The following is a 13,369-nucleotide window of genomic DNA, read 5'->3' as shown; positions in this document are numbered from 1 at the left end:
AGTGGGCCTATACAGAGAGCTGCATTTAGGTGTACATAAAACTGTATCATCCTCTGGTGCAGAGTGCAACTAAGTTCTATGATCCTGCTGATCAACTCTGATACAGCTACACTATACTGCCAGAAGTATTCATTCATTTGCCGCCACACGCTTATGAACTTGAGTGACATCTCAGTCTTAATCCATAGCCTTTAATATGATGTTGGCCCACCCTTTGCAGTTATAACAGCTTCAGCTCTTCTGGGAAGGCTTTCCACAAGGCTTAGGAGTGTTTATGGGAATTTTTGACGGTTCCTCAAGAACTGTATTTCTGAGGTCAGACACTGATTTTGGACAAGAAGGCCTGACTCCTAGTCTCTGCTCTAAATCATCCCAAAGGTGTTCTCTTGGGTTGAGGTCTTGAGTCTGTGCAGGCCAGTCAAATTCTTCCACATCAAACGTATTCATCCATGTCTTTATGGATCGTACTTTGTGCACTGGTGTGCAGTCATGCTGGAACAGGAAGGGGCCATCCCCAAACTCCTTCCACAAAGTTGGGAGCATCAAATTGTCCCAAATATCTTAGTATGCAAAAGCAAGAGTTCCTTTCTCTGGAACTAAGGAGCCGAGTCCAACTTCTGAAAAAAAACACCCCACACCATAACCCCCCTCCACCAAATGCAGTCAGACAAATACCGTTCTCCTGGCAACTGCCAAACCAAGACTGATCCATCAGATTGCCAGATGGACAAGCATGACTCCAGAGAACATGTCTCTACCGCTCGAGAGTCCAGTGGCAGTTTGAATTACACCGCTGATATCTGACACTTTGTATTGTGGTTGGTGATGTAAGGCTTGGAGTCAGCTGCTCGACCATGAAAAGCAATTTACGTACCACAGACTTTAAAAGAGGCAGTAATTAAAACATTACTTAAAAAGCCATCACTTGACCCAGCTGTCTTAGCTAATTATAGCTAATCTTCCCTTTCACTTAAAAAATCTTGAAAGAGTAGTTGTAAAGCAGCTAACTGATCGCAGTTATGCAGATGATACTCAGCTTTATCTATCCATGAAGCCAGATGACGCACATCAATTAGTTAAACTGCAGAAATGTCTTAAAGACATATAAAGGCCTGGATGACCTCTAATTTCATGCTACTAAATTCAGATAAAACTGAAGTTACTGTAATCGGCCCCACAAACCTTAGAAACATGCTCCTATGCTCAGTTTGGATGGTTGGATGGACAGCAGCCTCTTATCTCCTCGCTGGCAGCCACCTCAGCCCTCTCCTTGTCTCCTTGTCTCCTCTACACCCAACAAACAGCCACTTGTTGGGTGTAGCAGTTCTGAGTGTTTGTGTGAGAATTCTAAACCAACATCCAGTAAATACTGTGAGCTAATTTGTATTCCTAGTCTCATTATTGTAAGCCACAAGTCTTTCTAAACAGTTTTGGAAATAGAAAATATTAAATACTAAATCCATTATATATATTAGCACAGCAGCAGAAGCAGGAGTGAGAAGCCTTTTTTGTTGAAACCCATTTTCTCCTGTTTATTGGTTAGCAATAAATCTATTTTGTTAGCCTTTTATTTTTGGTTGGGGAAGAACAGGGAACATCAGAACCTGGTTGGTTGTTTTGGCACTGCTCACAACCAAAGCAAACTGCTACTTAGTATCTTCAGTGGTTTCTGTGTTGTTGGCTTTTGCTAGGTACAGTTAAAGGAAGAAATAAAAAAATCAGGAAGGGGCAAATTCTCTTTATATACACTGTATATTGTTAACTGTGGCGAATCGGGCCCTGTTGTGGCGCTGAATGTATTCCTTTCACTTGAACTGATTAGACCTCCAAAGTAGATTTTGCTGTAGAGTGTCCTTGTAAAGAAGAATATGGTTATTGGACATTTCTTTGTGAAAACAAATCAATTTCTTTTGTGGAGGCATTGCCAGTGAGAGCTCTTTGCGTTCATTTGGAGTTGTTCAGGTGTAAACCATAGTGTGAAGGAAACAGTCTGTGTTTTTAAATGACCCAGGGCAATCTTAAAGTCCATGAAGGCCATCATTACAAAGAGAAAGCAGTTTATTAGGGGTTGAAAAACAGTTGGTAGAGAGGCTGTCAATATCACCTGAGAGAGTATTTGAATTAATGTCCCTGATGTTGCAAAATAAAATGTGACATGGTAGATTTGCTTTGGATAGGGATAAGTTGACTTTAAAAAGATGAACATGTGGTCAGAAATGGGGGAGATCAGCTTAACCCTTACATACTCTTTGAGTCCAATTTGACTGACTGACATCAGTAAAATATCGGGCTTTTAGTCTGAAATTTGATGACTTTTCCTAAAGTGACCCCAAATATGCAAAAATCTATTTCATATACTTCGACACTGTCACAATAAATGTTTGTGTTTCCACCACATCGTTCCTGGCACCTGCTAGTATTTATATATGTTTATATATGCGTTCATATATTTGAAGGATCATAAGAGAATCTGCAAATAGTGTAAAAGTAAAACAACAAGGATTGATTACATACTGCTCAAAAAAATTAAAGGCACACCTTTTAATCAGTTTAGCATCAAATCAGTTAAACTTCTGGGATATGGATCTGGTCAGGTAAGCAGCAGAGGGGGGTGTTCATCAGTTTCAGCTGCTTTGGTGTTCATGAAATTAACAACAGGTGCACCAGAGGGGCAACGATGAGGAAACCCCCGAACAGGAATGGTTTTACAGTTGGAGGACACTCACATTTTTTCTCTCCTCATCTTTTCTGACTGTTTTTCACGTGCTTTGCATTTGGCAAGGGTCAGTGTCACTACTGGTGACATGAGGTTATACCTGGACCCTACAGAGGTTGCACAGGTAGTCCGACTCCTCCAGGACAGCACATCAATGTGTGCCATTGCCAGAAGGTTTGCTGTGTTTGTATATAACACCTCTGGGCCATTATGCTTTGGCCCATCTGACACCACCAGGTTGCACCTAAGAGTGTCCAGGAGCTCCGTGAAGCCCTGCTCCAGATCTGAGAGGAGATCCCCAAGACACGATCCATCGGCTCAATAGGAGCCCCGGCACTGTCAGGCATGCATACAAGCACGTGGGGCCCATACAAACTACTGAGGATCATTTAGAGTTGCTGCAATCAAATTTCAGCAAAATGTTTCAGCCTGCTGCAGCATTCTTTCACTTTGATTTTCAAGTTGTCTTTGAAATCAGCCCTCTGTAGATTGATAAATGAAATTTCCATCAAATCATTTGGGTTCAGTTTGTTCCTAGCAGATTACCCAGTCCATACAAGTACAGATATTCAACATTCCCATTGAGATCTGATGTGTTTTCAAAGTGTTCCTTTCATTTTTGAGCAGTGTATGGTGCACAAAGTGAACAGAGTTCACAGACATGTCAGAGAGTTTTGTGAGGCGGTGCCTTGGCACAGACATGAGATCTGATTTTCTTGCCATTTTCCCTTTGAATAAAATATAATTATTTTTTTCGTGTCTCAGGTGAAACAGGATATGATGATGTGAGACGATAAATGATTTTCACTAAAGGAGTGTTACACTTTCCCTGCTCTCTGAAACATTAATTAATCCTCCATTTAATGTCACATATGCTATTTATATAATCTAAATAGTTGTGTAGTTTGAAGTTTGTTGTAGACACTTACTGTCAGGGCATTCCTGACCTGCATGAAATCTGAACGGTATGTAAGGGTTAAGAGGAGTCACACCAGAAAAGTAAATTAAGTCCAGAATACGTTTTATTAACCTTGATGTTGTTGGAATTCTTCCCCTTGATTTCATTACAGTTTCCAACCACTGGATTCATATGGGTTGTATTTGGACTCCTGTGTTTTTTAGTGCTAGCTGCCTGAGTTTATACTTTCCCTGTGCACACAAACTCATTAACCGTGCTATTTCCTGCTCATCTTTGGTCAGATATGTGCTCCTTTTCATCTTATTTGTTGCCTGTTTTTCCTTGATTTCATTCATAGATATTTGATCCAATCTTCTGCTGGTTCAGAGTTAGAAGAAATTTACCTCTTGAGGGTGGAAGAACCTTTTGGAGTTAATTGACCTTTCACAGCTGATTTTAACAGATTAAACACAGGTGTAGCGCATAGTTTGACAAAAATTTGTCAGTATGCTTTTTTTTGCTGTTCAGAACTATTGATGTGGTGGCAGCTTTATTCACTCATTCTCTTATGTTTCCTAAAAACATAGTTGGCAAAAAGTGTTTTTCAATGTAACAAACACATAAATGTCTTCGAAAACTTTCTTACCAAAACGAACAGTTTATACATGATGTGTGGGTATGAGTCTCACCAGGAAAGTGGCGATGGCAGTGCCGATGATAAAGCCAGCGATGACATCTGACCAGTGGTTGCGGTACTCAGCTACACGGTTCAAACCAGTGAGGAAGGCCAGACACATTAGTCCGAGGGACAACATGGGCTTGGCCAGACGAGTGCCCTTCGCCTGCACCGTACACGTCACATACATCTGCAAGGAAAGAGTAAAATCGCTTCACTCAGTTTCACTCCAAACTGACTGGAAGCAACTAAGCAGACAGAGTGGCATTCATCCCAAAATGTAACTATATTTGTGTCAGTATTAGAAAACATCCAAACTCAATAAAGCTGCTTCAAATTGAATTGAATCAATTTCTTTAGATTAATTTGTTTGTGGGTGAACATTTACTCAAAATAAAGTTATATAGATAATGACAGCTAATGTGAAAGGTAGAGACTGTCATCAAAAAAAAATGATAGGATCTGTGTGTAATACGATTCTGTCACAAGCTGTGTTTGACCACATAAATTTAAATGATACCTATGGTCAGGAGCTGTGGGAAGGGACCGAAAGAATGAGCTCATGAATATATGCAGCAGAAAAAGGGTGGCTGGCCCCTCCCAGAGAGATAGGGTGAGCAGAGCAGGGGAGGGGAGGGGCTCAGAGTAGAGCCGGTACTGCTCCACATTGAAAGGAGCCAGTTGGGGGGGTTCGGGCATCTGACTAGAATGCCTCCTGAGCACCTCTTGGGTGAGATTTTCTGGGCATTTCCTACTGGGAGAAGTACCCAGAGCAGTTATTTTGCTTGACATTTATTTTCAAGTACATGAATGTACAACGTGTCCTTTATACTTTGTACTTAAAAGGACCCAAGTGCTTCTTCTACCAGTTAAAACAGCCACAGTCCCATTTTGACAAAATTATTTGAGCAATAACTAAAAAGATGGATTATGAATAGTTATTTTAAACCTATCGACTAGCCACCCAAGAAGAGAGAACAGCCTGTCTATTCTTCCCCTGTTCCCTCTCTATTTCTCAGCTGATGCTTCCTGACTCCTCGTCCTCCTCACACTGCTGAACTTGTCCTGGTATGTCATCAGGGGTGGAGACCTTCTGTCCTATCGCCTCTCCCTCAAAGAAAATGATCTGCAGCAGTGGGTTTCTTAAAGCAGATAACCCACAAGCTGGAGAAGAAATGACATCTCACTAATTTAGAAGAACTACATTGAGTCTGGAAAAAGAGTTTGTTGCTCTATAAAAAAAAGCCCTCTGTTAAGCTAGAACACTATTCATACTGAAGAAAATAAGAACAACCCCAGGTTTGTTTTCTGCACTGTAGCCAAGCTGACAGACAGTCAGAGCTCTGCTGAGCTGAATATTGGTTTAACTTTAACTTGTAATGACTTCATGAATTTCTTCATGAATATAATTTTAACCATCCATCCATCCATTAGAGAAAAAATTTCTTATAACATCTCAAAGACTTATCTTTGTCTTCAGCTACTGTTAATACCACTGATATTTAGACCCTCTCTCTCCAGTTGATCTTTGTGCATTAACTTCAGAAGTTACTTCCTCCAAACCATCAACATGTCTATTAGACCCCATTCCTACTAGACTGCTCAAAGAAGTTCGACCATTAATTAATGATTCAATCTTAAATATCATCAATCTATATTTATTCGTTGGCTATGTGCCACAGACCTTCAAGGTGGCTGTAATTAAACCTCTGCTTAAAAAGCCATCACTGACCCAGCTGTCTTAGCTAATTATAGGCCAATCTCCAACCTTCCTTTTCTCTCAAAGATTCTTGAAAGAGTAGTTGTAAAACAGCTAACTGATCATCTGCAGAGGAACGGTTTATTTGAAGAGTTTCAGTCAGGTTTCAGAATTCATCACAGTACAGAAACAGCATTAGTGAAGGTTACAGATGATCTTCTTACAGCCTCTGACAGTGGACTCATCTCTGTTCTTGTCCTGTTGGACCTCAGTGCAGCTTTGATACTGTTGACCATAACATTTTATTACAGAGATTAGAGCTTGCTATAGGTATTAAAGGTACTGCACTGCAGTGGTTTGAGTCATATTTATCTCATAGACTCCAATTTGTTCATGTAAATGGGGAGTCTTCTTCACACACTAAGGTTAATTATGGAGTTCCACAGGGTTCTGTGCTAGGACCAATTTTATTTACATCGTACATGCTTCCCTTAGGCAGTATTATTAGAAAGCATTGCATCAATTTTCATTGTTATGCAATGATACTCAGCTTTATCTATCAATGAAGCCAGATGACAGACACTAATTAGTTAAACTGCAGCATCTTAAAGTCATAAAACCCTGGATGACCTCTAATTTCCTGCTTCGTAATTCAGATATAACTGAAGTTACTGTATTGTGCCCCACAAATCTTAGAAATAGGGTGTCTAACCAGAGGCTTCCTGGCATTACCTTGGCCTTCATTAACACTGTGAGAAATATTGGAGTCATTTTTGACCAGGAAATGCACATATTAAACAAGTATGTAGGATCTCATATGAGCTCGGGCCCAGAGAAGTAGGCAGTGTTTCTGGCTGTTGTTAATATATGGCTTTCACTTTGAATGGCTAAGTTTTAACTTGCACTTGTAGATGGAGCCACGTACTGTGCTCACTGACAATGGTTTTCTGAGCGCGTGTGGTAATATCCATTACAGAATGATGTCGGTTTTAATGCAGTGCTGCCTGAGGGATCAAAGGTCATTCAGTGACTGTTTTTGGCCTTGCCGCTTACTTGCAGAGATTTCTCCAGATTCTCTGAATCTCTTGATGATATTATGAACTGTAGATGATGAAATACCTAAATTCCTTGCAATTTTATATTGAGAAATGTTCTTAAAATGTTGGCTGATTCGCTCACGTAGGTGTTCACAAAGTGGTGAACCTCACCCCATCCTTGCTTGTGAATGACTGAGCCCTTCTGGGATGCTCCCTTTATACCCAATCGGCACACTCACCTGTTTCCAATTAACCTGTTCACCTGTGGAAAGTTTTTTTGAGCAATCCTCAACTTTCCCAGTCTATTTTTTGCCAGTTCACATTGAGAGTATGTGCCGTATGAAACTGAAAAAAGTAATAATTCCCCATCGCCTCCAATTACAAATGTGCATGTTTACAATGCATCTTATTGAATGAATGAATGAATGCATAAAAAAAATAACTGACCAAGATCAGAGAACACACTCGGGCACCTGGAGCTCATTTCTTATTAAACCTCATAAAAATGCCAACAGCCGTTTTACAGGATGGTGAGCTGGCGGCTGTTCAGTGGAAGGATGAAGGGATGGTCCTTCCTCTCATTATTAGAGCTGCTGGTTGTTTTAAGAGACTGACTCTTTGCATATTCAAGCTTTACAATTGCACTAATGAATTCACCCCTGAAATCCACATACGACTAATGCAGAAGAGAACAGAATGAAGGAGAACTGGTTCAACTCTGTAGCTTGAATTGTTCACTATTTCACCGCTGAACGCTGCACTTCCTTTCTTGGCTTACAGCATCCTGTCACCTGAGAGAACCTGGACTGGTGTTTGGTATCAAATGAGAAGTAAACAAATGCTGTGTAAAGTGTAAAGAAATCAGTTTGTTTGGAGTCATTTTGGTTTGGGTTGTTTTCTCAAAGACCTCATAGTCCCGTATCACCCAACAGAGCTGCTGGCTTCCTTGTGGTTCCTCAGATACTGAAGAGTAGAATGGGAGGCAGAGCCTTCAGCTTTCAGGCCCCTCTTCTGTGGAACCAGCTCCCAGCTTGGATTCAGGAGACAGACACCCTCTCTATTTTTAAGATTAGGCTTAAAACTTTCCTTTATGATAAAGCTTATAGTTACAGTAGGGCTGGATCAGGTGACCCTGAACCCTCCCTTAGTTATGCTGTGTTTCTTCTTCACTCATCTCTTTCCTCTGCTTATACTCCACTCTGCATTTAATCATTAGTTATTATTAATCTCTGGCTCTCTTCCACAGCATGTCTTTTGTCCTGTCTCACTTTTTTCCTTCCCACTGTCACCAAGTGCTTGCTCATAGGGGGTCGTTTGGACTGTTGGGTTATCTCTGAAATTATTGTAGGGTCTTTAATTTACAGTATAAAGCACCATGAGGTGGCTCTTTGTTGTGATTTGCCACTATATAAATAAAAATAAAATGAATTGAATTGAATATTATTTTTAAAATCATAGAGAAAGAATAAGAAAGGAAAAAGAGCAGGACAGACAAAATTATGCAGAAATGTTGGGATGTATAATAAAGGTCGCAGGCTCACGTGGTACAAAAGCAGTACAACATTAATACAGAAAGAAGAGTATTAAACATTATAGAGCTAAACTGTAAATTTTAGCACAAACTGGAATTGACTATGTTTGGCTCCAGTGAATAAACCACCTCTCTAGTAACTGTTTGCTCATTTTTTAAAATATGTTTGGCTTGACGTTAGGGAGCAAAAAGAAGGGCGCATCTGTGGGCGGCATTTGGAGGAGCCGTCAACCTGGGAGCGCGTTTATCACCTCGCTGTGGCGTACTCAGCGTTGCGTCTGGTTTCTAGTTCTACTTCCCCTTGCTCGTTACCCCTGATTAGTTTTAGCCTTTTCCCAGTGCCCTGTGTGTCTGTGTGTGTATTTGAAATCTCAGTTTGTTTGTGTTCCTTGTTGTGTTGTACTGTGTACCCAGTTTTCTGCTTTCCTGCATCTTGCCCTGTCATTTGGGATGTTTGGTACATTGTACTGAGCACTGTTTTTGCCTGTTTTGCATTTCTGTTTGCGACTTTCACCAGACAAATAAACTGCTCGCTTTTTGTTTTTGAAACCTGTCTCCATGTCTTACATTTGGTCCTAAACTGCTACACTCCAAAATATGACAGCATGCTGCTGCATTTTCTATACAACAAGCTTTAATTAGCTTCATTAACTTTTACTTTCAAAAATGTGGAGAGATTTTCTTTCCTGTGCTGCTAACATTTTATTAAACCTCTGTGCTAAAATGCTACCAGACAGCCAGGACCGCATGTAAATTTGAGCTGATATGTTAAATCTGTCTTTGGGCGTCTTTCTCTTTGCTTCCCTGCATTTAGAGAAGTGCTGGCACATCTGCCACTGGAACTACAGAAGAACGATATGTGAGTGGAAAAAAGCAAATGGACAGAAAGAAACCGAAAACAGCCGAGGGAAAAAAAGAGAGGGAGTGCAGGCAGATGATGATGCCCAGAGGGAGCGAGATACAACAAATAAGTGAGGTGACAAGCACAGAGTGGAGGGAAGGAGTGAGATAAGTGGAGAGTAAACTGAGGAGAGATAAATATGGCAAAAATAACAGTTACTATTAATTATAACTACTATTTTTCAGCAGTCAGTACATTCTGTCAGACTGATTTAAACAGGCATCTTTTTAATGACTTATATGATGAAGTCATGAAATGTTCACATTGAGTGTATGTGTTGTAGAAACAGAAAAAAGTAATAATAATTCGCCTCCAATAACAAATGTGTATGTTTGCAATGCATTTTAAATCTTATCAAATGAATGAATGAATAAGAAAAATAACTGATCAAGATCAGAGAACACACTCGGGCACCTGGAGCTCATTTCTTATTAAACCTCATAAACATGCCAACAGCCATTTTACAGGATGGTGAGCTGGCGGCTGTTCAGTGGAAGGATGCAGGGATGGTCCTTCCTCTCATTATTAGAGCTGCTGGTTGTTTTACGAGACTGATTCTTAGCATATTCAAGCTTTATAATTGCACTGATGAATTCACCCCTGAAATCCACATAAGACCTCTTGTGGTTTGCAGCGTCCTGTCACCTCAGAGAACCTGGACTGGTGTTTGGTGTCAAATGCGAAGCAAACAAACTGTGTAAAATGTAAAGAAATCAGTTTGTTGGAGGCATTTTGGTTTGGGTTGTTTTCTGCTGCAGGAGCTGGGCTTCATAGGAAGCTTTTCAGAAGCTCCTTAACAGCACAGTTTATTTTCTGTAATCAGGCAGCACTTTTTATCCAAGACCTGTTAAACAGATCAAACACTTCCTTCAAGGTTATAACATTTTAAAAATGAAATGGTTAGCATAGGTTCACATCTGAACCTATTAATGAATAACTGAGGAAATGTTCCAGCTAAGAAACCTGCTACAGTTACCAAACTGTCAGAGAGGAACGAGAGAAACAAGCTCAGACCAGAGCAGTGTTTAACATGGGTACAGCAGCATTTGCAGGTAGAGATCTTATTCAAATAGAAGAGCATCTATACCTGCTGCCAGTTTTTGAAAGCTGTAATCACCAATAACTTGCAAATCCATGAAAACATCTTTCCAGAACATCTTTCAACTGAATTTTGAAAACTGAAAAACACCTTCCAGAGCAGTACTAATGGCTTCCAAGGCCAAGGGTGGTCTTACTTTTACCACAGAAAATGTATCTTTTGATTGAACGGGCTCATTTCCAGTTTATCTGCAGGAGGAGGACGAATGAGGGACAAGTGTTGGCTTGTCCAAATATATATATATATACAAAAAAGAAAGCAGTTTTCAGCAGTTGGACTTACATTCTTACATGACAGTAAAACTGAGGAAAGAAATGCTCATCGAGGTTTACGGTCTCGAAACCATAATGGAGAGAGAGTGGAGTGGAGTGATAGAGCCTGCAGCATCCTGCTCCTCTCCTCACCATCTGGGCCTCAGATGAACTGCTGTAAATAATATATTATATGGCTTGCTGTCTGAATCACAACATGACAAGAGAGCGCACTGGGAAACCACACAATTATTAATCATTACACTCGTGCCATTAAAACAATGTCATGATGGGGATTTTCTTGTTTCTAAGTGGGCTGCAGCACTCTGGACTTTGGGAATGCTGCTGTGGAAGATTACCACCCACATCAATGAGTCCACAGATATTAAGGCCCTATTAGATGGACTGACTGCCACGGGCGCCATCATTAAAAAAAATTACCCATGAGATGTAAATTTACTTGACTTCTATGAAACAGTAGCTACGAGCCCAGGAATTGGCTCCTTCTTTCACCCACTCCTCCACATCACTACCACAGTCAGTCAGCTCTTCCACCTCGATGCCTCCACTCAGCTCTTCCACCTAAACGGCGCCATTCAGGCCACTGGACGTTCTGCTGCCCGATTTGCCCGATCTTACCAGCTGCAGTTTTGGTGGAGATGTGGGCTGAAGAGCCTCTGCACCACCTCTGAGCCGAAACTGCTTTCCAGCCCGTTCCTGTCAACATCGGGCTTCCCAAAACTCCCCTCAGAGTGCAGAAGACTTTGAGTTTGAGCTGTTGAATAAAGACTGTTTTATTTGCTGCTTCTGAGCACGCTAAAAGAGATGAGAACACTCCTTTACTGCATCCTCTGTTCAAGAACCGGATCACTTAAAGACTGTTTCATGTTTCTGAGCCGGAGGATTGAAAATTTTTCCTCAGTTTTCTGAGCCGACTGAGAATGTTTTGTATGCTCAAGCCTGTTGATAAGATGATGTCTGGTGTATTTGAGTAAGCTAACAGTAGAGCTAAATTTTCTGTCTGAGTCAAGATCAATTTTTCCTGTTTCTGAACCGAGTCTGTATCTTGCGTCACCTGGACTTACTCAGAGACTATATGTTGTTTCTCACTCTGTTGAATCAAAGGGATGCTTGTGTTTCTCAGCCTGTGAAACCAGACTGCTCATAATGTTTCTGTGACAACACAGTCTGAGACTGTTTACGTCCCTGAGCTAGTTTTCCCAAAGACAAACTGTATTTCACAGATGAGGAAGGTTCCTCATCTTTTCTGACTGCTTTTGCATTTGGCTAGGGTCAGAGTCACTGCTGGTAGCATCAGGCCATACCTGGACCCTACAGAGGTTGCACAGGTAGTCCAACTCTTCCAGAATCACACATCCATACATGCCATTCCCAGAAGGTTTGCTGTGTCTCCCAGCACAGTCTCAGAGCATGGAGGAGATTCCAGGAAACAGGCAGTTACTCTAGGAGAGCTGGACAGGGCCGTAGAAGGTCCTTAACCCATCATCAGGACCAGGATCTTCTCCTTTGTGCAGGAGAAACAGGATGAGCACCGCAGAGCTACAAAATGAGCTCCAGCAGCCACTGCTGTGAATGTCTCTGACCAAACAATCAGAAACAGACTTCACGAGCGTGGCCTGAGGTCCCAAAGTTCTCTAGTGGACTCTGTGCTCACTGACTGGCACTGTGGCGCCTGATTGGCATTTGCCATAGAATACCAGAACTGACAGGTCCACCACTGGTGCCCTGTGCTTTTCACTGATGAGAGCAGGTTCACCCTGAGCACATGTGACTGTGGAGAATGTCATGCTGCCTGTAACATCGTTCGGTATGACCGGTCTAGCGGTGGGTCAGTGATGGTCTGTATGCATCACTGTAAAATGTATCATTCCTAACAGAGTTTAGTTGATGTGAACTGCATATAAAAACATGAGAGCACCTATCCACACAGGAGCTGCTTCTTGGACAACAACCATGTGACACACACATATTAATTTCCAATCTGGCGTTTTTTTAATGCCACACCATCACCCTTGATAAGAGAGAAACAGACACACAGCTGAGAGGAAGCATGTCTTCTCTCTCTCTGTTGTGCTGAGGCAACAAACAGCCTCAGAGGGCCTAATTGTATTTTCTATTAGTGTGCAAATCCTCCAAGGCCAGATCAAATGATTCAATTTCTCCCTCTGCAATTCATTATTCTTTATTCTTTTTATTATTCAGAACTTTAAAAATATCATGGTTTTCGACTTTGAGTATATTTGCACAGTAGAGTGGTGTTATGCAAGGCTATATTGCATAGTTCTTTTCTATGACTGTATGAATGATGAGATGTTTCATAATGGCTCAGAAAACTCAGTTGTTGCATTTAGACCCTGAATATTTGCTTCAGTAAACTTCTGTTTCAAAGATAAACCTGCATCATCTCAGCTGATACAATAAGCTTTTTTTTTATGGCTGTGTGGAAAGTAAATCTCAGTGAAGTGCCACAATAAATCAAAATGCAGGGTTTGCAGCATATATTTCATTTGTGGTGAACATCAGTTTCTAATTTGTGGAAT

At 41.0% G+C, this 13,369-nt stretch overlaps 1 protein-coding gene across 1 annotated transcript in view; it reads right to left on the bottom strand.

Annotated features, from left to right (window-relative positions):
• The window catches only part of LOC115799063 (phospholipid phosphatase-related protein type 5), a 96,726-nt gene that overhangs the window by 22,442 nt on the left and 60,915 nt on the right, over window positions 1–13,369 (bottom strand). The window contains exon 4 of the mRNA XM_030756008.1: window positions 4,304–4,480. Coding sequence (XP_030611868.1) covers window positions 4,304–4,480 — 177 coding nt within the window. The remainder of the gene's footprint in view (window positions 1–4,303; window positions 4,481–13,369) is intronic.

The sequence above is a fragment of the Archocentrus centrarchus genome, chromosome 20 (genome assembly GCF_007364275.1).
Source record: "Archocentrus centrarchus isolate MPI-CPG fArcCen1 chromosome 20, fArcCen1, whole genome shotgun sequence".
Classification (NCBI taxonomy): Eukaryota; Metazoa; Chordata; class Actinopteri; order Cichliformes; family Cichlidae; genus Archocentrus; species Archocentrus centrarchus.
Note: the sequence above shows the minus strand (reverse complement) of the source record. Positions and strands in the feature narration are given on the sequence as shown.